A 25971-nucleotide genomic window follows, 5' to 3' on the forward strand; every position below is an offset into this window, starting at 1 on the left:
ACGCTAAAGAACTACAACGATTTTCCCATTCTTTTTCCGTGACGTCCATCGAAAACGACAATGACTAGAAAAGGGGATGAAAATTCTCGCCAACTCTACGTTTGAGAGGTGTGCTTAGGAGAAAAATTGCATTTTTAAAAGCTTCTTTAGCAGTCCTTTCCGCCAATTTGTCCCTTCCTAACATTGTCAAGCGGAAGGAAGAAAGTCAAGGGAAAATATGACAAATAAGTGAGACATCGGTCAGGCGTAATTTTCTCATCATTGCTAATCTTCTTATCTCGGTGCGCTGCCGGGTGAAATGCACAGACTCTTGTTGATGGCGCACAAAAGACTCTTCTGACTCTTGTTTACCTGCCCATCCACATAGCTTTCCTCTGTGATGAATTATTTCGTCAAAATACCATTTTCGGTCACCATATTTTCAATTTTCCAGCTGTCGAGTGGAAAATGTAATAAGATTTCCCAGCATAATTCCATGAAGTTTCCGCTCAAGCACTTGAGTCTCTTCCACCAGTCTTTTCCACCTCAAACGTGAGATACTCGGAACAGTGTTTTAGTAGTTAGAAGAATTAGTGTACTTCAGCACTTTATACATATTTTACAGTTTCATATATTTTTTCCATCATCTCGTCGAGACTCGTCAATAAAATTACAAAATAAGGAAACAACTGAGAATTATATAAAAAATTTCTACATACTTCTACAAATGTTTTTTTCTCTTGAAGCGACAAAGTTTTACTCTCATTTCTTGTGGATATGTTAATGTGTTTTTCTTCATCTCGCCTTCCTTCAATCTATACACTAATATTTTATGTCCTGTCTCTCTTTGTAGAGAAATTATAATAATTATTTTTTACATTGTTCTTCTTACTAATTAGACACCTCAAAATCTACGTGAACTTCCTCACCTTTATTATGATATTCGCGGTTTTCACATTTTTGTTCTGGTATATTTTGCATTATTTGCTAAGTTCTCTAAACTTTTTTCATTAAAACACCAACTTTTTTCACACACAACGACTTCTTTTCTCGAAAAAATGTCTTGTAGGCCATTTTCATAATTATCCTTTCTTCGCGTGGTTGTTGAGATTCTAAAGAACAGAAAACTAATTTCCTTTCAGTTAGTATAAAATATTTTTAAGAATTTATTATGTTACTTGTCTCATTGTCTTTCCTAGATTTTTTTTTATATTTCTATTCAGTGAACAGCATTTGAAATTAATTTGGATGAGGCAGCAAAGAAAAAGGTGAAATGTCATCTCATTGTAGGTTTATGTCATCAAATCTACTCGGGAAAAGTAGACAGTGATACGCAAAACACACGGTGGAAAGCAGAATCATCTACAGACGGTGGAATCGTCGCCGGCACAGACACTGTGAGGCGCGGCCAGGAAGAGCTTGCCACTGGCGCAGGCACACAATTGATACACCTTGTTGTGCACCTGATGCTCTGGTCGTCCGCCGAGGAGAGTGGACGAGAGGCCGGCCTGGTTGGTGGGTGGTTGGGCAGTTTTGAGATTGGGCATCAAGATATTAGCCGAATCGAGACGGATCTGCGGAGAGAATGCTTTTAAAACTTCCAATCCCATTCGTTAATTAGTCAGACGGAGAGTAATTGGGAAAAATTGAATGGGAAACGTGAAAAAAAACTCACACTTCCAGCTATAGAGTGTAATTTCAAATCGTTGAGACACGTTGCATCCAAACTTCCAGCGCGCGACTGAATGAATATCTCCTGCGATGCTCTCATCTCCAGAGATCTGGTGGGAGATTCGAGCCTGAAAACCAGAATTCAAATTAATGGATTGCACTCGACTTCCCACCAATCAAACTCTCACCTCAGCTCGCGGCCTGCATCTGCTCTTACGAGAGGCGTCTGAATTGATTCACGGAATATGGCGCCGCCTTCTCCGTCGATCCTCAGAGCATTTGCTCCGATAGCCACTTCGTCCCTGTCCACAGCGAACAGATTACCGCCATGAGTGTCCGTGACGCGGAATCCACTAGCTAGACACTCCACACGATCGTGGCCCAGGAAGAGTTGATTCTCGATGAAGCCCTCGGAGTCTCGGGTGTTCACTGAGAAGTTCCTCGATGATTCAATGGAGATTGATTGAGCGTGACGCGAACGAATCGTGGAAGCACGCAAAATATCTAAAACCAGCGCTTGACCGGAGAGTTGAAGACCGCCAGCGACCACCTTCAATTGACCCATTCCCTCCTGACAAGAAGAAATTAAATAAACCATAGTAAAATCCATCTATTCACACTTAAAGTATTAGCAATTAAGAAATATTACTTGACTTTTATGTATGATGAGAACAACTCGCTACTATTTTTATCAATCAGACAGTTTCTCTACTTTTACACAAACTGATTTGAGGCATATTATCTTCCCTTTGAGTAGTACAATTCTTTCAACATGCATCAATAACAGACTTTATTTCTCTTAGCAGACGTTTCGTTGATTTTCCTCAAACTACCCAAAAATCATTACAACTTAATTGAAAAGAGACTCTTTCCACTTAGACAACAGAAGATTTTGTTGGCATTGAAAGCGATGCGCTCGAGGTTTTCCCAGTTTTAAAATTGTCCCTAGAAGTAAGCACTCTGCAATATCCTTTGCGAGTGTTGTGAGTGAAAATGACGATGTGCACGAGAGGCGCAATCCGCATTGTTTGTGTTCTGCACATGAGATGCCAAAACAAAGATAAAGAGCACAGTTTTTGGATGCTGCTGAGAGAGAAAAATTAGAATAATTTTGCACTCCACCTCAACTGAGCTTATTTCCATCGTGAGACTCGCTTTTTTCATCAGCAGAGATTTTCCACGGCGATATCTCCGGGCAACTGTCATTTTAGGTTTAATTGGAATGCACCACTATCTCGTGCGGGGATGATGGGATTTTTGGCATGATTTTAGTCCCCTTCCGGGTATGGAAAAAGTGTACAATACCGTCGACAGCACTCTTTTTTTCCTTTTCACCTGTCGTGGCAATTTCAACAGCACCTAATCGAATAATTTCGTCCATTTAATTCCAATTTTCCCCCCAATAATATTCACTGTGATTTTCTCACGAGAAGAATTTTCAGTGGATGCCAAAAAATGGATGGGAGGAAATGAGAAAATTTGGCCAGGAGCGTAGAATTGAGACCAAAGAGAAGGTAGCGTAAAAACTGAGTGAAATCCTCTCTAATTCAAAGCTATCCTGTGTGTGAATTCAATATTGGTGTGGAATTTTCCTACATTGCCTGTGATGCTTTTAATCACATACTGTAAAAATGTGAGCCATACAGAGTGACCAGGTTCGGGTAAATCCCAACTGAAATGTGTGTCCAATTTAAATTCTAATTTGCAGTTAAATTGCTTCACGCGATCCTCGATGCTGTGCAAAATCCTTGCGTTTCTGCCGCCACACAGAGGCTGTGTGTATGCATTCAGGGATTTTGGCGGAAAATATTGGTACAAAGGGGAGCAGCAGGATGTTCCTCGCTGGTGTGCATTCCCTGAATGGCGCTTCCGTGTGAAATAGAGCGGTGGCGACAAGAAGAGCATGAGAATCTTTGTGCGTTAGTCTCAGAAAATCACCCTCGAGGTCTAATTAACGCGACGGAAGGAATCTTGCTCCCTTCTCTCCACCTTTAGCATAGAATTGCAAGGTGCAATTATTTTAATGGGACATGAGAAAGTCTCTCTCACTGAGCGCGGATTTCCGATTTGCAAAATGATCCCAGTGAAAATCATATAAGAATTTCAGTTTTGTATCAGAACAATTGCACAATATTGCGTTTCAGTCAACACAGTCATTAATCCGAGATTGTCTTGTATTTCACGAGCGCAAGAAATTTTATATTTATTAATACATAATTTCATGAACTCACCGAAGAAAATTCCATGACTTTGAGGATCCACAGAGTGAGTGCTAAATTGACGACAATGAGTAGCATTAATCCTAGTATTAGCGTGTAAAGGCATTTTTTTCGCCATCCATAGAGGCTCATGTGGAAGCCCGATGATGAACTGCCCCCCGTTCGATGCTGCATCTGGCTTGATTGGTGGTTTGTCTCTGCACACGCCAGTCCTCTTAGTGCCCCTGGTCGCGCTCGATGCTGGTCCCTGCAACGCAAGAAAAGACAACTCAGCGACTGGGCAATCAATCAGCAATCACGTGGCAAACAGCCCAAAATAAAATCATTCACACGCTCCAAAAGCAAGTTAAGAGAGCAACTCAATTTTAATGTCAATTTGCTGTTCTCTCGCCTTTCCAAACTCGCACCCCCAAGCTGACTTTTGACATGATTCACACGTGAAAACCAGAGTAGAAATTCTAGTATTTCCAATTCATTCACATCCTTTCGGGGCATTTTATTGGGTTTCAGAAAAATACTCCGCATGAATGGGAAAAAGTGGAGCTTGTGAACAAGTGAGAGATGATGAAATTACATTTTCATATTCCATTTTACACACTTCCTGTAACAAACAGCAAAAAGCACAAGTGCTTCTCCATCGCCACCAAATGTGGAAAAGAGCTAGAGGGCATTGCAAATATGAAACGCAAAATAATTTGTTGTGAATTTGACCTCTGATTCGATGATACGTAAGCCCCAGATTTGCACACTGTGTGAACAGAATTCTGGCTGTCTTTAATTTTACGGAAAATACACACTCATCTAACTTCTCAGATTCACTCACAACTTGCCTAAAAATCTAAAATACTCCATGATTTATAGAGAGTTTCAGAAACCGCTTCTTGCGCACTTCACTCAAAGTTAGGTTGTTGAATGAAATGGTTTTATGTTTCTCTGATGTGTACTGGTCTCAACTTCAAGCCAGAATATCCCCTGCGGATGATGTTATTCACCTTTATTTATTTGGAGTTGTTGAAAATAGTTGTTGCAATATTTATAACTCCCCCGAGTGATTATGGTGGGTTGTTATCACACGAGAGAGAGAGAGAGAGAGGAAGGGAGAGCACAAAAAACCGTGAATGATACACAACGCAATTTCCCGCAGACGCAACGCCACAGCAAAAAACTGCATAAATAGATAAAAAGGTGAGAATTTTCCCTCCGGTTTTATTTGTCAAATTTATTTATGGACTCACGTGGAGGAAGGTGTGCAAATGCCATGACAAGCACTCAAAAGTGAGGTGAAAAAAAACTGTGTGAGATGTGAATAAACAATTCCACCCACACAAAATGATAAATTGTGGTTTATTGAATAAATTTCATACTCATCTCCACACTCAAAAGTGCTCCATTTTGAGAGGACTTGGGGGTGAAATATTGCAATTGAAAACTTACTCAAACTCTGTCTCTTGCAATTTTGACTGAATTCCATAAATTTTGCCAGTCGCTTCGCGCGAGCGCGACTGAGAGAGCAAAGATACAACCTTCTGGGTGCAACACCTGTTTTATTTCATTGCACACGCCAGGTTCTGCCACCTTAAACAAGCTCAAAGTCAAATATATTTTACCTTTGAATGCATTTATTCATATTACGCGCCCCTCAGAATCGCACCCTCGCCTCACGTCCAAGAAATGTGTGTGTTTTCACATAACTTTTCCTTGGGCAAACTTTCATTCATTTCAATTCATGCGCCCCACGTGCATATGCAGAGAATCATCCCCCATTCGGATTTTTCCGCTCGACATTCCAGCCCTCAACAAGTCACTCGTTGTCTAAGTAATAAAAATGTTGATCGAAATCTACGATATCCCGAGTGAATCGTAACTTTTGATATTTCAACACAGCATTACTGCACTTCAGAGAATTTTTCCACAATCCTCCAGCCATAATGAAGAGGTTTACATGCTCCGGCTGGAACTCGCGTGGAACTGATTTAAGCAGTTTATTGCGTTTCCTGCATTCCCAGACTGACACTTCAGGAGAGTGCGCGCTTAAAGACTTTAAAGAGCGTCAATGTCGTTATGCATAACTCATGTTTTCTTAGATCTACAATTGCGCAATTGTCACGTAATAATAATCTATTTGCACACCATTCCATAACCACAGAACCACATTCGGAAAAATCGCGGTTATTGATAAAAAGGAAAATGACTTTCTTCTTGATTTCTCTAAGTAATGAATTCACAATTATATAATGTTTAATCAAGCAGAATCAGAAAAAAATGGAGACACTCTTGATGAGGAACTTGTCGCAATGTGGTGAATTGTGATTAGCAGAGTGGAACAGCACGCAAAGCCCCAACTTTGCTTCGGTCTGGAGTTTGATTGTGGTGGCATTTGAGGAACAACAGGTGAAATGAGTGGCGGAGATTGTGGGGAACCCAGTTGTTGGGGTGCTCCTCTGGCGAAACCCTAAACAAGAGGGTGAGAGTATTTAGTGAAAAAGTTGCGGTGTCACTCAAAACTCATGCTGTTTGCGAGACGGTGAGGTGAGGTTCATAATAATGTCTATAAAGTGACTGAAAGCAGCCGCAAAATTATGTAAACACCTTGGGGCAAGATAAATTTTCCATCCTCAATTTTCCAGGGGGTGTTTTGGAGTGTGGGCGTGAGAGCGGCAGTGATGGGTGGTGACTGCTTTTTCATTGAATGTGTCAGACTTGATGGGAAAGACGACATGCGGCGAACCCCACACAGATTTTCATCTGACGGAAACTCCACTGGATGCTTTCTGCTGTTTGATTAGCCGGGATGGTGTGTAATTAGAAATAATTACCAGAGATTTATGGATAATGGGACGAACGTGACTGGGAAAAGTGTTGAGATATTTCCATATTATAATATTGATGAATGTTGATGAGTGTCATGAGACTCTCTTTCTATGTGAGCAGGAAATCTCATCGGATGAGCAGCGCTGGCACTGTTTAATGATGGATTTTCTCTCTAAGTGTTGCTCAAGATTTGATTTTTCCCACACTCACGCTTAGCCTCTGTCGCCGCCCCCAAAATTTAACGACTCACACTGAGGAATCTCCGAAGATTTTATAGCTGAAACTTTTGTGCATCAAAAAATAGCGAAAACAAGACTCGTGTTTGCCAGAAAAAGACCTCCGCACTCTCAAATTAGGGTGTTGCGCCACGTAACAACTCACTGAGTCCATTTTAATTTGAACCCTTTCCCAACTCCAACATGAATATCTCGTTACTGGGAAAAACATCCAACAACTGAAACACCGCTGCTGGCGTCGAATTTCCCCCCAGTCAAAAATGTCACACATTTTTCCACACATGCCATTCAATTTTTCCGCCAAAACAGCCAACACATTAGTGACAAAAAAGCTATGTGTAAAATAAGCGTCACAGTGTTATAAAAATGCGGTTGGTTTGCAATTAAACGGGGAGTTAAAAAGAAAAATATACCAAAAACCACACACTCTTCATAAACACGTCGTCTGTTCTGAAATTTTCACTCTTATTTCTAATTTTAGGTGAACATCGTCAAATTTGAGCCAAGTATGTCTCATTTTCGGAGACACATTCATAGGAATTTTGCACATTTCCCTGTGGAAAATTCAATAGGCTTGAATGGAGAATGAACCATTGATTTGTTTGAATAGGGGATTTCACAATTCAAAAGATCTTCCAATTCACTTCACTTGCCACAGGGCCTCCTTCTGCCATAATTGATTCCCCTAAATGGAAATCAGCTATTAATTTCTGATTTAACCTTTGATAAAACTCACCTGGCAATAGTCAAGCTCCGGGAGTTGTGAGACAAGAGTGCATTTTCCCCGATATTCGTCTGAAAGAAGAGAGGACAATGTCTATCAGCATTAATCACTACAAATTAGACACTTTTTTTTTCAATAACTAAGAAAAACATGTCTTTTTCTTTACAAGTACTTAAGGTGTGGAAAAGACACTGACAAGTGTGTTGGAGAACACGGAAAATACAGGAAAAAATCCACTGAGACTATCACAGTGAGAATTGTGAATGTGAAATGATTTCTCAACCGATGAGTGTTCTTGTAAAACCTCTCCCACTTCCAATACGCAGGTGAAGCGCCGAATGAGAGTAAATTACGCGTAAGCTACTCCGTCAATATAAATAAATCTGGTGGTGTAAATAACCAATTTCAAGCACAGAAACGCTCACGGATTATTTTTTCCACATCTTGTCTCCGATTGAAACCAGACTGTATACAAACTCTGTTCACTTCTGACGAGGCTTTTCCCGAATTTCATCGCAGTTTCAAAATTAGCTGTGAACTTTCCCAAAAACCGTGTCTCACTCCAAAGACAAACATCATGAAACACGGTAAAATCCTTCTGCTATAAATCCGGAATTAAATGAATTAGCAAAATAACACTGAATAAATGATGCCGTGACGAAGAGTCGCTGAAAAGTTGGGATCAATCGGTGTGAGATTGATCCCAACAGGAGAGACAAGACAGAGTCTCATGTACTTATTCACACATTTAAAACACTTCACGTACAACATCTGAGAAGATACACACATCATGTGTGTGCTCTTCAACTCAATTTCTGTTTCATTTTATTTATAGAACTGTGGGTGGTGGAGTTTTCCATTTAAATTAAGAAAATGCCAAAATCACAGTTTGGTACCTTTCACGCATCGTTCCCACTTGGCGCACAGTTATTTCATCTGGAGGGAGATTTATTACAAATAAGCATCCGGAGATAAAGTACCCAAATCATCATAGCGAAGCGCGATATCACATGCAATAAAAAGTCTGGCTTCAAAGGAAGCTCGCGATAAAGAACTGAGAATATTGCCTCGCGAGGTGGAAGTTTAATGATTTTTTCACAACTAGTGGAAATCAATTGAGAAGCCATTGAGTAAATATACAAAAACCACTGATGTGAGACCATCTTTTGGCCACAGAGATTTGGGGTTTAGTGAAGAATGTGTTTACAATGTGGGCTACAAGTGCAAAGATTGGTGAACAATTCAATCCCAATGACTATGAGGTGGTTCTTGGAGAAGCTTCAGAAACTCCAGAAACTCGTGACAGTCTAAGAAACATTCTCTATTTTGCTTATCGACTTTTCGGGCTCATCGAGTTTATGAAAAATTGTATGCAAATTGACTTTACACGAAATTTGATAATATTTTGGGCAATGCTTCATGCATTTGAAATGGGATATCGTCAATAAATTGCAAATGTAAACTAATTACAGGAAATAATGTTTTTCATTCTATCCGACACATAATTATTTAATTGATGCGCTCGAATTCGAGTCACATTTATTTATAAATTAAATCCATATAATGTTTCTTTAGGAAATCATCGACTAATTATACTTCAAAAGCACCGTAATTAAAATTAACCTAAAATATTGATGTGCAGAGCTGAAAGGATGCGTGGAAGGAGTGTGATTTGTGTCGAATCCATAATTCTAATAAAAGTTTGTAGTGTGATCGTCATCAATTCCACACCCGAGCGTCTCTCAAACTTGACAAACATGCCGAGAGGATGTGTCTTGTTCTCTCTCACCTCTGGCACATCAGCCTCGATTAGAGACCCGATAATCGCCAAAATATATTCCCCGTCACGATTCCCAAATCATCACAGAGTGTGTGTGTGCCTCTCAAATATACCCCTATCGCCATTGGGGACGCCGTGTGCGGCGAAGGGCGGCCGGCCTGGGCTGTATCGCCTACGATAATTGTTTGCACTTGATGAATTAAAAGCTTATGCATACAGAATTTTCATCCATGGATGAAGAAGTGTTGCTGGCCTCTACCCATGTCATCAACATCCCGTCATTCCGATGCTAAATTGCCAGACACTCTTATCATCCGGCACAATTCGCCCTGCATTAATTATTGGAACTCCTGCTGATTATGTTTCACTTGCTGCCGTCATTCATCCATCAATACTCAATTGTCACTCATTCCATGCTGCATCATGCGAAAGCGTGTGGATTTTAATGGACCACAGAAGCAATACAGGCAATAGATCACATTTGCCACATCTTCTTTGTTCTTGTGATAAGCCAAACAGTGTAGGCAATTCTCTGTCTTCCACATCCCAGACATCTCATCCTCAGCGCTGGCTTTGCAACAATAAATTTCATGCTAATTCAATGGTGCCTTTCACGCTCTTTTCCATCAGATTAAATGTAAAGTCTTGTGTAAAGTGATTAAATTTAAGCGGAATCGTGTGTGTTGGCTAGAATAAAAGATATACACCCACTGATATGAGGCGGGAAGGTGAAATTGAAAAGATCTTTCTTGCATCCGGGAAGAAATTGGTGGTGGCTTTCGTTTTTTCTCCCTCGCTTCTCAGCCCAAAACGCTCTTTGTATGCTACCATGAGTTAAGTGTGTTGTGTGCATCGCCTATTTTGCATGATAAGGCATTCTTCGTCTCACTTGAATTCCCACAGACTCACACTCCAAATGATTGGGAGTCGTTTGGCTAAATGCCAGTCTCTTGCCATGAATGCTTCAAAGCCTCACTATGCATGTCTCTTTCACTGCTTTCCCATGCACAGTTTGAGGGAAATTCAACTGACTCTGGGAGCAAAAGCCCAACACCATAAGAGACTTTTGGACGATGATGCTCTCGTGGCAGGACGTGATAGTGTCTTGAGTGTTATTTTTTCCTAGGCCACATGTTCTTCGCCATGAGTGCAGTCTGACGTCTTAGTGGAGAGTCAAAATTGCACGCTCCGAAGGAGATATTTATAAATATTTCCCAACACAGCGTGTTGCAATAATACTGCTGGCAATACTTGTGACAGAGATTCCTAAGCTGTCGCTATAATGATGATGATAAAGATCTTTGACGTTCTCCGATCAGAATTATATTTCGATGGACTTTCTTGCAGCAGAAATTCTCGCTTCATGCATTCGAAATAATCAGTGAATTGAATTATGGTGATATCGTTAGCAATACCGAAAGCAGATTTGTCATTAATGCTGTCTCTCCGTTGTGAGAATAGTAGTCGCATTTGTGGATAAATCTCTGAGGACACATGAATACTTTAAATGATATGGTTTTCAAATCAACTCAAGTGCAAATTTACGATTCAACATATTACTCTCAGTAGGAATACACTTCACTTTTATGATGACAAATCCCTCGCCACCCTCCCAGTGTGAAATTTGTGTACGCCAAGCCATGAGAGACTGAATGCATGTATGGCGAAATAATATGAAATGGTGAAATATATAGAAAACTTGTCTCTCTGCATTTAGTATACGGATAAAATGAGATATCTAAAGCCAGACGCAGTCGCACCGTGCGACATTCACTCTCTCTCTATACACTCCTAAAGCGTCCACTTTTTCCGCAGGAGTTAGATGAGCTTTAAAAAAAAAAAAGAAATCATGGGTGGGAAAAGAGAAGGGAACAATAGAAATAGAATATACAGCAAAACAATATGAAGTTGAAAGTCACATGAAATTGCTATATGGCGAGCGCGCGGGCGAGGACAAATTCCCAACCGCAACATCTGCCATCTGCAATATATGGAAGCCAGTAGTTTTGTTTTAAATTCACATTTCAACTCCCCCCGACGCCGCACCTTTGCTGCTCTCCTAGTTGATTTTCATAAAATCGCACCACACAGCATAACAGCCACCCACGCCGAACAGGGCGCCCTTTCATTCCTTTCATCGGCTGCGAGGCACCAATCCCCGAAACACCACACCAAACATATGATTAATTCAGCGGCATCGGAGTGCACTGGAATGCCAGATTGAGAGCTACGTTAATATTTCAATTCAAGAAGTCACTCTTCGTACTGGCGTTCCAATTGTTGAAATTATGAAGCATGCATTCCAGTAATAATGCCATTCAAATCGGTGGTTGGCTAGCGATTTTTTTCGTGGAAACGGTCAAAGAAGACCAGAATCAAGCATACAGAAGAAAAATAGCATCATTGATAAGAACCTGACGTGTATAGTGATTAATATTTCACATCGTTTTTCCCTGGAAGTCAAATTACGACGTAATTGTATATTTCTTTATCCCGTTTTTGGTGCTATTTACCTCTAAAAGCAAATCTAAAAGTCTCTTTTGTAATTTATGTCGCCTACAAATACTGTTGATTGACATCCTCTCGATGCTCCTGAGAACTCATCAGAGCTCTAAAATAAAAATCTGCCCTGTTTGCCCACCAAAGAGTCGCGGTAAGAATAAAAATATTCATACAGTACATTAGACGAGCTACGGAGCAGGGAAAAGTGGACAGTGATAGCGAGGTGGAGTGCAGAGGCAGTTTAGTGAACTTCCGGAGCGTTTTTCCCAAACCCACCCCGCAGAGCGGTCATGACGTTGATGGTCTATTTTATGCACTTGCCAACGCCACACACCCACGAGAGACTAGGGAAAAAATCTTTTGTTGTGGTGGCTCTTTTAATAAACACAAAATAGAGCAAACAGAACCAAAATAATGACGTTGTTAGAATAAGCCTCAAACCATTTTTCTACTTTTCCAAAGCGACAGGGTAGTGAAAAGGCGGTGCAGAGTGAACTCTCACCACTTCTTCACTACCCACGCTTATTTGGGTTTATGCGGACTCAAGGCGTGCAAGAACATGGAGGGAAAACATGAGAGGGACATTTTAAAATGAGTAGTTTTACTCATTTTCTAGTTGGATTATAAAATTTTTGGTGCTTCTCTCTGAACCCCTTCCTTAATGGACCACCAACAGACAGAGTGCGGATCTCGCAAGTGGCCGAATGTGGTTTGCGCGTGAGTTTGCGGTAAATGGATCAGTGGTGGAAAGATTGAGACGAAGAAGTGTGGCTCAATGGGAGAAAATGACATCATACCCTTAGCGAATAAACATGAAAGAGCATAAGAATATGATTTTAATTATTGTTGCCGGCAACAGGAAAACTTTTCAATGATTTTAAACTTCCCTTTTATGATTCCGGGGGAGAGTCGTTAAATGAAATTATGTGTATTTTGTACGTGAGAAGCTTCAAGAGACGCCACGCTAATGGCGAAGGCGAGGAAGTGAGTCAGTTGTAGCTCCATCTCGCATCACCAAGAGCCCCATGTGAAGCATTTTTGCTGCTCAACACTGCTCCCCACTAAATTATTCATTAAAAGGAATAAAAGTGATTTTGGTCGTCGCGCTTCTCATCTCAACACCCTAAATACACACGCCACAGTGAGTTCAACCACAGATATTTAATTACACTCAAACTTTTCTTTGACGCCCACCCCCGGCCGTCCCAGCCTCCCGATTTTTCGGGAACACCGCACGAACGTGAGTGAAATACAAGCGAAATGTGAGAGTGTAGAGATGTGAGTGACGTCACAATTAAAATATGGGCTTCTGGGGGAAATGCATAAGGTCCCCAAAGCCCCAATCACATTTATTTGCGGCGCTTGGCGCGGGAGGACGACAAAGATTTTCACTCACACCCTCTTGGGAAGCCTCCGTGTCATGGCGAGATGAAGAAAAACACATGCCAACACATTATGTGACTGTGTCCTCTGTCGTGTTTTCATATTAGGGATTAAATTTCAACATGATACGTGCGTGTTTGTCGCATACTCATGAGAAATCTACGAAATCACACCATTTTCCCCAGAAAATCGACCAAGATGTTTTGTCACGAGATTCATTCATTTCATGCGCGCACAATTCAATTTTGTTGTGATTAAAAAAAAAACCTCTTTGCTTTAAATTGAGATACTCTAAAGAACTTTCGAGTGCAATTTTGGAAAGAAGATTCATCGCCATGTTCGAAAATTCCACGTCAATTCGCTGTCAAAGTTGCCAATGAAGGCAATAATTCCCATTGGAGCTCCTGCGGGACATGGCATATTGAGAGATAGTGAATCTGAGAAATTAATCAGTAATTAATTATGCTGTAATTTTAACTGTTTAATTATTCTCACCCTCCAGGGCGGAGAGAGAGAGAAAATGTGTCTTGCACACTGTGTGTGCGCCACTAGGGCTGTCAAATGGGAATTTTAGACTTCATACCACCCCAATTTCATCTCCCTGACTCTCTGGGACAGTGTCGTCCCACGGGGTGTGGCGAGGGTATATTTCAATGTTGTTCGAGCCTACAAGAGTGCTTGTTGGATGTAACCTACTTTCAAGACGACACCTGTGGTCGCACCCTATTCCCCGGGCTTGGGCCTACACACTTCCAAAACCCCTTTCGCGAGGAGTCGCAGGCATAAAAAGCTCAAGTGGAATTCTTGTGCATGGCGGGATTGTGTATTTAGGAGAACACACACACATCCCACTTACGATGGGGGTCGTTTTTATTGCAAGAAAACACACTGTCCTCCAGCATTGTTTGCCCCGTGAAATATTGTCCGAGAAAAGAGGGACCTTTTTGCCCACTTTTACCGTCCGCACACTTTTACGCACTCTCAGCAAACAAGACCTCATATTCTTCGGCCAAAAGTTTCACCCCCAAAAGTGGCCACCGCATAATAAAAGAAGGAATAGCATATTACTTTACAATGTTACCGCATAACACACTGACATACAAACAATTTCTCCTCATTCGCAATCCGACCCCTCACAGAGCTTTCTCTGCTGTATATATAGAGAGGAAAAATCCCTCGGATGCGTGCTCCTCGCATTCTGCCGTCGCCTGGAAAATGTGCTGTACATATACAGACAATTATTTATTGTAACGGCACGAGAGGCTTCTGGTGAGAAGATAATTGAAATTTTACGAGACAATTCGCCCATAAATCTCCACAAAGTGCCTCTTTTGAGTTGAATTAAAAGGGAAATTACGTTCAATCATCAATTGCACTACGGCTCACACTCCACCGAATCTTTTGACTTCAAAGCACCGACGGTCCATTTTTCTTACCATCTTTTCTACTCTCACTTTAAGGAAGTTCATGCAGGAATGTCTGCTTATGTCTGATGCAAGAATTTATAGGATCTGCTCTGCCGAATCCATTTTTTCCGACTTTGTAACTTTAATCTCAATTTTCTGAGACTCTTGCTTATGAAAAAATAATTTCCCAAAGAAATCACTGTATTGTCATCTATAGTGGAATTCTTCCCAAGCACTCTCTGCTCCCCAGCCCTGTCGTCAGAAGACCATCTGAGCTATTTATTGTAAGGGTTCCCTCACCCAGAAGTGCAGCTAGAAAGAGTAATTCGTTACCCATTCTCGTGGTCACGTTTATTGGATTCACAAACATAAAGGGATTTTCACAACAGCTCCATGACACGCCATTCCCACTCCTGGGCCGGAATAATTTCACTGAGTCTCCTCCGGAGTCCACCCACTCATCAATTGCGACAAAATTCCACCCTCTTGTCGGTGTGGAAGACGAAGTGAATGGATTGAAAATATGAGTGTCTGTATTACACTGAATTTCCACTCAATCATAGTCAATTTGGGGGTGAAAGCAAAATCATATTAAGCGATTTCTGATTGCCATCCGCCGGATATTAACACTTTGCTGCTGTTTCACTGATTCCATACACACACACTCCCTCCCATCCCCTCAAGTCCTGGCCTGGGACGGCGGGCGGAGAGTTTAGAGTCAGAGGCAACACCCCAAAGCCATCTCTGGATGAGATCTCTGTGATTACCAGCATATCACAGCACATAAACTCCTTTTCCTATCATTCCCGCAACAATCAAGCACTGCAAACCCATCGGCAGAATGGTTGAAGTGCTGTGCGCGTTGCGGTGATAATAAACTCATCACATGTTCAAATAGTGACGGATTGATGGATAATAATGCTGCGATTTATGTTTCTGCTCACTGTTTTCCCACCACTCTCCATCACTGGCTGCTGCAGAGTGCCAACAGACACATTACTCACCCACCACGTACAGCGGCGAGGATTTTTCGCACTCCATATAAAATTTACAGAGAATTGGAGTTACAATGCGATAAAGAATAGCACAAAACTCCGAGTGGAAATTTAATTTCAGTCCAACTTTCAGTCTGTTAGAGACACAATTTGTGAATGACAATCACACAATTAACATTATGTGTGACACTTTTTAAAATCACGCAATTTATATGCTTTATACGCGAAATCTAACTTATTTTTGACTTTAATTTGTTGATGTACAATATTTTGAGAAAATCCACGAGCAATACAAATCAGCTTCTAATCATTCATTCTCTGGAAATCAACCGAGAGAACAGAAAGTGGAAGTGAAAGAAAAGATAATGGAGATATAAAGTGTAACACGAAGAAATCAATTACTAAATTGACCAAAAGGAAAGAAGAGATTGTGGGTGACAGGAAAAAGAGGTCACACTTTTATGGGTTGATTATCAACCTTCGCCATGCTTTCTTCTATGTCCACTCTTTCCCTCCTCTCTGGAGAAGAGGTGTTGGTCCATTTTCCTAATGAAATTATATCTAAATTAGCTGTGCGATAAAAATGCGATACACATTTGAGCTGCACGACAATGTGACTGAATCTTATTTTCTACTCAGAGTTTGTCTTTTGTGAGCTGAAGAAAGGGTGGGTGGTTGGAAATCTTTTCTTTCACTCCCCACACACACACACAGAGAAACAGAGAGATTTACCCCAAGATTAACTTTCATGACCAAACTAAAGAGCCATCGCCCATAAAACTGATACTAGGGGGGGAAATGAGAGCAGAAAATCCTCTTTTGGATTATATTCGATTTTAGCTTAATTAAAGCCATTATCTTACTTTAATGCATTAGGTCATATCCGCACGTCAAAATCCGCATGCCCAATAATATATTAGACATCATTAGATCTAATGCAATTTATGTGCGCACTAATTTATTATAAATATTTTATCTGGCTAATTTCAAACTAACACTCCAAATATTCGCATTAGCGTAATGGAAAAATTAGAATGAATTCATGGAGCGGCTATATACATATAAATTAGTATAGTTTTACCAATCAATTGAGTATGAGAAGAAAAAAAAAATTCATCATTAACCGGAAAAAACTCTCACACGTCCAATTTTTCCATCGAATTTCTCCCACCTTTTTCGTCGTCAAAATAATAATAATAATAATAATAATAAATTTATTCTTCCTTCTTTTTCTTTTGTGTGCGGCTGCCGCCGGCTTCATTGCCGACCTCCCCGAGCAAACGGCAGAAAGCTCGGCTCTTCGGTCGTGTATGCCACTTGGGGGAAAAGTGTTAGTTACATATACAGGTTCACAGCCTTACAATTTAATAATTTAATAACTAACATTTCTGTTTTGAGGCCAGCGTGTCACAAATTAAGAGAAAAAGGAAGGAGTAGTGGGACAGCAAAACTCTAAGAGTTGAAGCGCTGCCCACGGGTTCAGTGGGATCGGGATACATGGAGGGAGAGGGACGAATATCAGCAATGCAATGGAAGAGAGATGCGAGTACGAGGTGAAAAATTTATGAGCAACGCGTAAAACAAAGAATAAGAGAGCACCAATATGAAAGGGGGGGATGCAGGTGGCTTCATCAACCAATCAGAGATCCGCGATCCTCCGGAACCAGTCCGTGGTCAATCCGCGTAGACAGATACTCTGACCAAAGATGGTCCACGAGTTTTCGCGAGAAACTGTGTTCACTCAGATCAGGCCGTCTCAAGTCTATAGGTAGGGCATTATACAACATTGGGGCGATGTAGGGATAAGACCTTTTTAGCAGCTCAAGTCTGGGCCTGGGAACAAGAGCAGGGATTCCATCCCTATACGGTCTTGTTCTGGCGGAGTTCAGATATCCCCCTCTTACAAAAAAGACCCGTAGCGTTCTGTACTTGAAAGTATAAGACAGTGGGAGGATATTGAGCTTGAAAAAGTCTGCAAACAACGATTCGCGCTTTGGTTTGCGCAACATCGCCCTCAAGGCGCTCCTCTGAGCTGTTCTGGCCGGTCCAATGTTCGATGCGCGGCCCCCTCCCCACACCAATAAACCATAGCGCAGGCGCGAGTCAATGCAGGCATTGTAGAAGGTGCGCGCAATGTTTGGCGGAACCAGACGGCGAATGTGGTACAGGCCGCTGATCGCAGGGAGTAGGCCATTTTTCAGTTTGACCGCATGGCGCCCCCAGGTCAGTCCACTATCGAAGACCACCCCCAGATACGTGAATTCAGTGACAAAAGGGATAGTCAGATTGGATGGACAAGGCGCTCCACGACAAGTCCGGCAGCGAGATGTTATCTCCGTTGATAGCTCTCCGGAACGCGGCGGTAGGAAGCGCATTGCCCGCGATTTGCTGCTCAAGATCATGGAGTGCGCCGTCAGCCAGTCCCTCACAGCCTCCAGGTCCTCCCTCATATAGTCCTCTATGCCCGCCCACGATTCCCCTCTGTACAACAAGACCAAATCGTCTGCGTAGGCTATCAATTTACTATTCAGAGCTAGCAAGAGCAAGTCGTTTATGTAGATAACAAATAGCAAGGGGCCAAGAACTGTGCCCTGAGGGACCCCACGCGTCATGGCACGTGCGCCACTGAGTGCATCCCCCACCCTAACCATCTGAGTTCTGCCAGACAGGTACGAAGTGAAGAAGTCCAGAGCGACTCCCCTCACCCCCAGTCGCTCGAGTGCACCCAGTAGTGTGGCATGGCAGACCAGATCAAAGGCCTTGGTCAGGTCTAAGAAAATTGCCGCAGACTTGCTCCCAGCGTTGATGGTCTCGAAGATCTCGTTACAGACATAGAGCATTGCGTCTTCTGTATTAAAGCCATCCCTGAAACCGAACTGGGATCCATTTAGTGCGTTATTGCATTTTAAGAATCCGTTGAGGCGCGTTTTTATAAGTTTTTCAAAGATTTTCGAGAAAACAGAGAGCAGGGAGATCGGGCGATAGTTTCCGGCGTCCAAGACATCGCCTTTTTTGAAAATGGGTACCACCACTGCAGTTTTAAGATCATTGGGGTAGCACCCTTCCTCCATACAGCGGTTGAAAATCACCCTGAGGATGTCCACTATATACAGAGCAATTCTCTTGACGCAAGCTGCCGTAATTCCGTCAAAACCAGTTGACTTTTTCGCATCTAATCCATTTATGGTTTTCAATATCTCAAATCCAGTAATCGGAGTGAGAAACAGACTGTTTACTTGCTCTCTACGCGGACCAGGAGACTGCCCGCGCTCGTCAGCTCCACAGCTGGTACCCGCCACATTGATATTAACGAAGTGATTGTTCAAATGGTTGGCTATTTCGCTTGGCTCTTCAAGGATTGAATTGTTCGATTTTATTTTTGTAATCTCAACTTTTTTTTTCCCGCGGCCCAGGACTTCGTTAATAACCACCCACTGCCTTCTGCCATTCTTTCCCGCCATGCGTAGTTGGTTCTGATAGTAGCACGCTTTCTCCCTCTTCACTGCAAGTTCAACCCGCGTACGAGCGTCGCATAACCATTTGAACATGGTGTGGTGGAAATACATTCCACCCATTCACCCTATAAAAGTGGCAATTTTAAATACGGCAAACAAATTTAATGAAATGTATATGTTTTATGTATTAAAACATTTCCCCAGTCGATTGAAATGTGTTTTCCTGGTTACTCTTAAATGCCCTCAAAATAAATACCATGGCAGAACACATTCAGCAAAATTCATATCCAAATGAATATTCCAGTGTTCAGTATGACAACATTTTTAACAATCATTCTTCAGCACTGAGCTTTTTCCATTTACAGGCAGCAACATAAATCGCATAGAGAGGTTTCTGACCGTTTTTCCATATGCGACTCAACTTTGAACACATAATGCAATGACTTTTTTGTCAACCACTTTCACAAACAATATTCATCACTTTAAGAGAATTACGCAAATGTGTATGCATGTTAAACATAAAAGCTGGTACTCATGAATGAAACAATAAATAAAGGATGAAAAATTATTATTTTTAAATGCGCTGCAGGCAGAAGTTGTTGTCGAATGAGAAATTTTTAATTAAATCGTTCACATTAGCAATTGTATGCTTGCTTGCACTGCATGTGGAATTTTGGGCTGTTCCATTGTTGGTCAGGACAAAATGCATGAACAGTAGCAAATTCTAAATTTTTTATACTCTCTAACTTAACCCATTCATTTTTTTTCTTATACTGCCAAGCATTCTGCAACATCAAAATCAAATACATCACAATGCACAGCAATTTTCCACTGGAGTTTTTCCCCCATTAATCACGTCGACGGGATATCGGGAATGGAGAAAGGTTTCGGTTTTCCTATCAATTTAATCAAATACTATGTCTCAATTGAATTTCTATCGTTGCGCTTTTGGAAGAGAGAAAGAAAGAGTGAGAGAGAGAACGAAAGAGTGAATCTAAAAATAAATTGCTAAGGAGAAAATGTTGATTTTTCAACCACATTCATTTCACTTTGCTCTCAAAATAAATTTCTATTGGACACAGAAGCGTCCTTTTTGTCAAATCCAAACACTTATCAGTCCATATACACGATGCAGAGCCAATAAAGCGAGTCATGTGACCCAAAAACACCCACGTTTGTACGTTTGGCGCGGAAGAATAAATTAAAATGCTGTATAGTGTGTTCTCGGTGATTACAATTGAAATTTTATACAGCACAGTATTATCACACACTGGAAAAGTGTTTGAGACCATGGACAAAAAGCTGGGATAACAACACTTTAAACGAATTTCAATTTATGCTAAATTTATTTGTTTTGCATTTCACAAATTGATTTTCTCACTCAACCAATCCGCGATCACCAAAATGCACCCATTCATGCATTTTTCCCGTAAACTTTGTTGTATCACTCCAATCCACAGATTCACCCTCACCACACGAACATCCCTTGCTAACTCACCAAATGCAACACACGTGCAATTGTCATTCCGTTGGACTGAGAGAAAAATTAATTAATTATTAGGGGAGTGCAACAAATTTGGCGTTTACAATTCTAATTCAAGCTTCAACAAGCCATACTTGTTTGTCCTTCTGAGTCCGCATTTTGACATTATCATTGGTAATAGCAATGGGATCATAATGATGAAACAGTGCACTTCATAAAGTATTTACAACATATCCAACCGCCAAATTAAATATTGGCAATAATTAAACATCTATTGTAACCATTGAATGTGATTTCTGGTTAAATGTGGCGTTTAGCTTTTCTGCAATGTGAGTACAAATTATTATAGGCCAACATTACAGAAAAAAAATCAATAATCTTTTAATTGATTCTGTTAACCATTGAAAATTGAAGGAGTGCTAATTTTGTTCCCAAAAATTCAACTTAATAAATCATATGATGAGCTTACTGGGATATAATGTATATAAGTGTATTATCAGAGTGATAAAAAAGCTGCATTAATCTGTATAAATAATTACAAAAATACGCTACAAACACATTCCCTACATTGGTGAAAATTGATTTTTCATTTAAACAAATTTCCCACCCGTTTGACCGCAATTTCACTCAAACCCACGAACTCTGGCACTAGTGCAAATGTAACCTTTTGCCGAGTTGCCAGCCATGAGCAAACTTTCCCACCCTGAACTTTCTCTTTTTTCGGGTCATAAAACCAACTGAGCGTTGCATTTTAATGTTATTTCCTCGTTTTATTTTAATGAATATGCTCAGAAATGTACTTGGTGCGGCACTTATTTCGCGAAAAACACAACCATGGAGAGGTTACAATGAGTGACGCTAAGTCCTGGGGCACAGTGTCCTTTGGGGACGGATCCCGGGCCTGTGTGTCGCCATATGAGGGCATTTAAATTAATGAAAGTGCTGACTTTGCATCGTACACGCCTTATTGCAATTGATAAAAATTGGAGTGAAGCGACTGAGATTATTTCAATTAGTATGCGGAAATGAAAGGGAAAAACTGCAGAGGAAACATGGAATAGTTAATGAGGTGGAAAAAAGAACACGAAATCTAATTGCTAGTACGACTGCATGCTCAATTGAGTGGAAATGAACAAAGTTGAATACTTTGAATATTCCATATCAAAGTCATTGAATGAGAATTTCCACTCTATATCCATTAATAGGACACTTCTACCAACTATACACAGAGTTTACATGTGTATTTGATGAAATATGAGTCTGTGAATTGTATAGAATGATAATTACTGGCAATTCACCATATTTCAACACACAATAAACAATTTTCCCCGCCATTATTTAAACATACAGACACCAAATAAATATTTGTATGCTGGCGGAGGAAAATCAAGATAACCATATTATTTGTGTGGAAATCACAAATCCCCTCACGACTCTCCACGCGGAGGTGTAGCGCAATTTTCACCCCTTGTAAGATACACAATCTCCGCCACCCACTCTTGTCCCTTTTACATTGTGAGACACTCTTTCTTCAGTGTATTTCCCACGTGTTAGTTTTTAGGCAGATACACTCTCGACGCCAGCAAGAGAGTCACAGGGAAGAGTACACCATTTCCTGAGGGTTGAAGGTATCTACATTTAATCTTATTTGTTTTACTTTACATTGGGAAATTGCTCCATGGCTTCATGTTTCAAGTGAAACTTCGACGATTGATCGCGATGAATTAGATCACTAAATTTTGTGAATTCAATGATTTGATAATTTATCAACCTTTGTCACTAATTTTGAAGCGATTTTCCTCTTTTCTTGTACACAACTCTGGGGGAATTTCACGCCCTTGCACGGAAGGTGGAAGAAGAGCGCCAAGTAGTTGTGGGTGCAAATAACTTTGCAGAACCTTCCCCGTCCGTTCGGGAAATATATTCTGTGGAGACAACACGAACAGGAGGCACTCTACACACACTGCACTGGGTGGATGGTTGTCTATTGTGGCACCGAAAAGCTCTCCCCATGCCGGAAAAACAGGGCGCTGCCGTCGCCAGGAAGGGCGAGAGTGTGAAGAGGCAACACACACCAGCTGAGACACCAAAGATACAAGAGGCATTCATGCCGGGCGAGAGAACATGACGCTATAAAACAGAGTGGAACTAATTTAAAGGTTGTTCAAACATATCTAAGATCTGTTAGTTTCCACTTTGTTTAGTGCAGCCAGAGTCAAATTGGGTGAAATTAATTTGAGGCTCATGCACACAAATTCTCCCATTCCCAATCACACTTTCCCGCATTCACACCGAAAATGTGCTGCCTTTTCCCTCGAAGGCTCTGTGTGGGCAGGAGCATACGCCGCAATTGAGACTGTCTTGAGCTATTTTGTGCAATCTATTGGAAAAAGTTTCTATACACCATCCATGGAACTTCGACTCAAGTTCACCTTTCGCGACGCTGTTGAGCAAATTGGCTGGAGGCACAAACTAATGGTTGGGAAATTACTTAATTATGCAAGTAAAGTGGAAGTGAAACAGTGTAGTGTTGCTGGTTGAAATAATTTTCCCTTCTTGGTGGAAACAATCCACCACTGATGCTGAGGAAACCTTACCATGTTAGTCTCTCTCTCACCCTTCAACTTGCCAGGCGCTAATTTTACCCCATAAATAACAACGGGAAAGCGATACGGTTTTCGGGGTGAAAATGCACTAATTTTCCCACTCGCTCACAGGGAGACAATGAAATACACAACATTTGCTGCACTTTTCTAACAACACATTTTCCTCACCACCCGATCAGAGGGCTGAACTCAAAATCACACCCCCACACACACACACACACACACACACTTTTAAAGATATCTTCATTGCGGAGCATCTTTAAGAAGAAAAGATCTGTGTTGTTGCAACAAGAGTTCTCATTAAATTTTTCATTTGTTGAGAAAACACCCCTTTAGTCTGGTGAAGTACCCTGTGAGGTGAATTAAGAGTGGAAAATGTAAATCTGCTTATCTCATCTGATCTTCCCTCAGCCAGTTGCTAAGACAGGATTTTGAATAACTACAGAGCATACAGACATAACTTCACCCCGCCAACTTTAAGGCTACAAGTAACAGCCAGAAGACGATGGATTATCCATTTAATGAGGGTAACTTTCCCTGTTAGTTTTCTTCAACACAATTCTCTGCAACACCCACGCCGTCCCGCCGCGGAGAATCTCGGCGCAAGAGCTCTAAAATATCTCGTGATATAAGACGCTACACTCGCACTTGTTGGCATGAGCTGGCTCGGCGTGGAAAAATGGTAAATGACGGAACTTTTAGGCGAATGAGGACGTGATGCATATTTTGAGTGATAATTTCCCAGCGCCACGTGGAAAAGATTTGTGAGCACGGAAAGAGGGAGAGTTTAAGTCATCATCGCGCGCCCACCTGACGATATTCCCGCAATACTTTTTGTTGCTCGCACTCTGCTGAAAGTACACCCCATGAAGAGCCCCCATCGAGCGACCCGCCACCCTAAAAGCCCAACCATATGGAGCAACGGCAATAGTGGTTCGTAGTGTCGCGGAAATTGTTTGCCAACTTTTAATCAGATTTCATGAATTACATTATAAAACATACGAGAGTGTGTGGTGGCAAAATGAATGTAAATTTTCCATACCTCTAAACCTTAAGCTCGCTTTGTGCATTCACACACACACAATTGTGGGGGACTTTTTTGCATTCTCGACTGGCTGAAAACACACTGTACCTTTCTTTGCTTATTCTGCAAACTGTGAAAGTGTGAAAAGCACAAAATGGAGAGCTTTTGCGGCAAAATTTCAACATCCGCGACTTTTTTTTTATGCTCTTCTCCACCTCCCAAATACTTTTAACCCGACACACTTTTGCATTTTGTATTATTTTCTCCTGTAGCAATTTTTGTCCCTGCAGAGATTAGACTTATAGTTTTCTGTCCAAATTCACGAACCTTTAGGGCACACTTTTTTTCAGATTGAGGAAAGAATGCTTTAAAATGCACAGAGAAATGGGCGAAATCATCATACCAGTTAAGCTCATTATATTAATTAACTAGAAGATAACTCCAGTTTGGAAGGGAAACTGTGAAAAAGCTATACGGAAAAAGCTATCCGGAAAAAGTTAAGGTAAATATTGAAAGCCACATGACGCATTTGAACTTTATCTTGTGCTTTTTCCAGTTTCTCCTCTGCAACTACAGAAAAACACCCTTTGGCCATTCATTTATCATTTATCCCAATGCATAATGGTGACAGTGTGAGAATGTGCCGGAACCACCCGATTTTATTGCACAAACTTTCCAATGAGCGCTTATTCGCTGTGCAGATTTTATTGGTTTGTTTGTGACGTGAGTCGCGTTTCAAAACTCCCCGAATTTATTTCAACCATTCGCTAAATGCACACGTCGGGTTGAGAATGAGAGTTGCCTTCAAATTATAATCTCAACAATCAAACTCACCCACCCCCAAAAATGCCCAGCCACGCACTGGGCATAATTTGATGGATGACGATGGTACGTGATTCTATACATTACCATTTCTCCCCCAGTCAAAGTGACTATTTGTGTGTACAAATATTTTGTGTATCTCTGGGGGTGAGGGTGAAAATTCGTGTGTCAGCTTTTTATTGACAACATATTCACACATGACAATATAGAGTTTGGCAATCATTCCCGCATAATGCAATAATATTGGGCTTTTTTGAAGTCATCCCAAGTATAGCTACAGTGTGAAAAACGATGTGCTATTTTCGATGCTGAATTTACCTAATAATTTTCACCTCTGATCCGTGATCAGCATCACACTTACGAGGCTGTTGCAAAATTTTGTTACCACTTTCAAGCTCAAATTTTGTCTTTTTCCTGTTTCATGTTTGTTCTTGATTTTTCTGATGGTGCACAATTTGAATTCACCCCTAAAACTATTTATGATTCACAAATAATATTGTATTTTCAGAGAATAATCGTGTGATTGATTGCACAAGTCAATTGGATGTGTTTGAAATAACAGCAATGAATGCACACATATATATATATACAGTGGTACTAGAATATACAATCCATAAATCACAATTTCACAGGGAAATTGGTACAAGATTGCAAAATGATGCGAAAGCATCATGTTCCGAGGCGGGTTACTCGTGGGGTTGCGAATTTTGCCGGTGAAAATCTGAAACTTATCACTTCCTTATGGCATCAGCAATAAAACTTTGCCTACACATTATATTTAATACACCATACACAAAACACCTCGCGCCCGCCCCAATGCGATAGTGAGAGCGTGTGAGGGAAAGTTTGCGCTGCATCCAAACTTTCAACCTCAG

General features: G+C 41.1%; 1 protein-coding gene across 3 annotated transcripts in view; it reads right to left on the bottom strand.

The window, feature by feature from the left end:
• Window positions 1–586: 586 nt before the first annotated feature.
• LOC132261825 (delta-sarcoglycan) overlaps window positions 587–25971 on the bottom strand; it is a 33708-nt gene continuing 8323 nt past the window's right edge. For 2 of the 3 annotated variants that reach the window (XM_059760822.1, XM_059760823.1), the window contains exons 3-7: window positions 7653–7711; window positions 3882–4116; window positions 1839–2221; window positions 1655–1778; window positions 587–1553 (exon numbers count right to left, since the gene is read on the bottom strand). In XM_059760822.1, coding sequence (XP_059616805.1) covers window positions 1338–1553; window positions 1655–1778; window positions 1839–2221; window positions 3882–4116; window positions 7653–7711 — 1017 coding nt within the window. In that variant the 3' untranslated portion in view covers window positions 587–1337. Of the gene's footprint in view, window positions 1554–1654; window positions 1779–1838; window positions 2222–3881; window positions 4117–7652; window positions 7712–7780; window positions 7841–25971 lie in introns of those variants that run through there. The other variant, XM_059760824.1, reaches the window with a different exon arrangement.

This window comes from Phlebotomus argentipes, unplaced genomic scaffold (assembly GCF_947086385.1).
Source record: "Phlebotomus argentipes unplaced genomic scaffold, Phlebotomus argentipes genome assembly contig_15, whole genome shotgun sequence".
Lineage (NCBI taxonomy): Eukaryota > Metazoa > Arthropoda > Insecta > Diptera > Psychodidae > Phlebotomus > Phlebotomus argentipes.